General features: G+C 45.7%; 1 protein-coding gene across 1 annotated transcript in view; it reads right to left on the bottom strand.

Moving 5' to 3' along the window:
• Nucleotides 1–578: 578 nt before the first annotated feature.
• Nucleotides 579–2,500, bottom strand: part of LOC138017686 (uncharacterized) — a 3,208-nt gene continuing 1,286 nt past the window's right edge. Inside the window, exons 2-3 of the mRNA XM_068864704.1 lie at nucleotides 1,204–1,490; nucleotides 579–1,127 (exon numbers count right to left, since the gene is read on the bottom strand). Of these exons, the coding sequence (XP_068720805.1) occupies nucleotides 579–1,127; nucleotides 1,204–1,490 (836 nt within the window). The remainder of the gene's footprint in view (nucleotides 1,128–1,203; nucleotides 1,491–2,500) is intronic.

The raw sequence follows: 2,500 nt of genomic DNA, 5'->3' as shown, positions 1-2,500 counted from the left end.
ATTTTAGCATTGCGTTAACGTGAAACGGCAAACGTTTGCTTCGCGTGACCCACGGCTACTTGGAATGGACTCTGTAAATTTCGAGTATTTAGTTAACAAAATACAAAAACAAAAACGAGTCTTTTTCAAACATTGCTTGTGAAAAAGACGCTGTATAAAAATGAAAATTCTTACCTGTCAAATTTTTGCTAGTTTCGATGAAGCTGTTTTGTGAATCAACTGAGTCAACGTGAGTTCATGCACAAAATTATGGTAACTGAAGGAGTCAGTTATGAACGATCTGTAACAATGAAACCTAATATTCCCTTGTTTGACTTACCGGAAAGTGGTTTTGGGGTAATTTTTTTTCCGCAAACTTGCTATGTGGAAGAAAAATACGGCAAACGTGAAGAAAGGCGAGAAAATCATGGTCACTTTGTCGTTCGAGTTTCACGTAAAACATGATGCTAAAGGTCTTTTTAATGACTAACGCTCAGAAAAATGCAAGATTTCCTCAATTTGTTGTTAACTGACTTGGTTGAAATAATATATATATATATAATAGTAGTAGTGGTATCCTCGTCTCGAAGAGGCGATGGTTAGCGCTGGGGATTTGGGGGATCCTGGCCGGAGTGGCAGTCTCTCAAGTTGCAGGTGGCGCAGACGTGCCTTGTGGAATTGCGCGCAGAGGCTGTGCGTTCTTTCCTCGCCGCTCTCTTGCATGTAGCCTGGACTACAGCGTTCGCTTCCGCCTTTGAAACCCCCATTTTGACACTTTGCCGCCATGTATCTTGGTGATTGGCGATGTCCTCCCATGCACTGCTGTCGATTAGCGCAGATCGCAAGTCTCGCTTGATGACGTCCTTGTAGCGCAGCAGCGGTCGACCCACGCCACGGACGCCCTCCCGCAGTTTTCCATAAAGGATTTCTCTTGGCAGGCGGTCACGCTCCATGCGATGTGCATGACCGATGGCCATCGAAGGCGTCACTGAATGAGCAGTGATGGCATGCTCAGTGAGGCAGCGTGCTCCAGGACCTCGGTGTTGGTGACTCTGTCCTGCCACCTGATGTGCAGCAGGCGCCGAAGGCAGCGGAGGTGGAATCTGTTGAGTCGCCGCTCTTGTCTGGCATAGGTCGACCACGACTCGCTGCCATAAAGGAGAGTCGACAGGACACAAGCATGGTAGACGCACATCTTTCGCTCAACAGGTCATTTCCCCACACTCGCTTGTTGAGTTTGGCCATGACAGCAGCTGCTTTGGCGATCCTGCAGCTGATCTCAGCATCAAGTGAGGTCGAGCTTGACACGGTGGGGCCCAAGTAGGTGAAGGTATCCACAACCTCCAGCTCCGTGTTGTCGATGGTGATGACTGGGGAGGACTCAGCACCTTGCGCCAGGATGTTGGTCTTCCTGAGGCTGATCGTTAGCCCAAACTCCTTGCAGGCGTGGGACAGCTTGTCTACGAGATGTTGGAAGCCCTCGTCGCTGTGGGATGTTAAAGCAGCGTCGTCTGAAAACAGCAGCTCCCGTATGAGCAACACGTAAGCTTTGGGTTTGGCGCGGGCTCTGGCGATGTTGAAGAGTTTCCCGTCTGACCTCGTCCGGACGTAGACACCAGTGAATAAAGTTTATGTCTAACTAGTGGAACCAGGCACAAGCAGGCTTTCAACGATGAGTCAACTGGGACCTACTGAATGTCACTGTTGGTTAACTCTAAAAAGCAAGTGCACATGACAGCCCCAAAAGAATATTCTGTTTAGCCAAGAGATTATGAAGGTAAGAGAAGTAATCCCTCATATTGGCCCTGTTCCCATCGTAATCCCTGTTAAGTTATTTTTAGATCTCCTGCGAGATCCGGTATTCCCACGAGGGTTAACTGATAGCCAATCACATGTCCTCATTTTTGCCAATGTTGACAGCTGAGCAAATTCCCACGCAATGATCGCGTCGTTCGCGATTTACCATCAAACAAAAATGGCGGAGGATGGTGAGACAAACGCGTATATACATTTTGTGGACGAACGTGACTTGTTGACTACACAGTTAAGCGATTACAATGACTTATGTTTTGAAACCTGTATCTTGGAAGGAACGAGTTATGTAACCGACAGGATTTTGTACAGAATGGCAAATGGACGACTATAGTCGATAAGTACGATCTCTCTGACTTTAATAAACGCATTCGCGGTTTCCTTTGCGGGATTAAAATATGATGACTTAATTCTTATATGGTGATAAAGTAGACAGATAGAGCTCAACAACAGTACCAAACATGAAAGGAAAACTTGAATCAAGTGTCCGATAAAAATTTTTGAACCCGCGTTATCGGATTTAAGTGAATTTGCAAAGCACGTATGTTAAATATAGCTGTCTCCTTAAAAAAAATTTTAACACGGTTTCGTATATGGCACAACCTTGAATGTGGTATCATTGGAAACTAGACAATTAAGCGATTTCAGGTATAGATGTTTGAAACCTGTATCTTGAAAGGATCGAGTTTTATAAGCGACAGAATTTTGT

Source organism: Montipora capricornis, chromosome 9, assembly GCF_036669925.1.
Source record: "Montipora capricornis isolate CH-2021 chromosome 9, ASM3666992v2, whole genome shotgun sequence".
NCBI classification, from domain to species: Eukaryota; Metazoa; Cnidaria; class Anthozoa; order Scleractinia; family Acroporidae; genus Montipora; species Montipora capricornis.
This window is presented reverse-complemented; position numbering and strand designations above follow the sequence as displayed.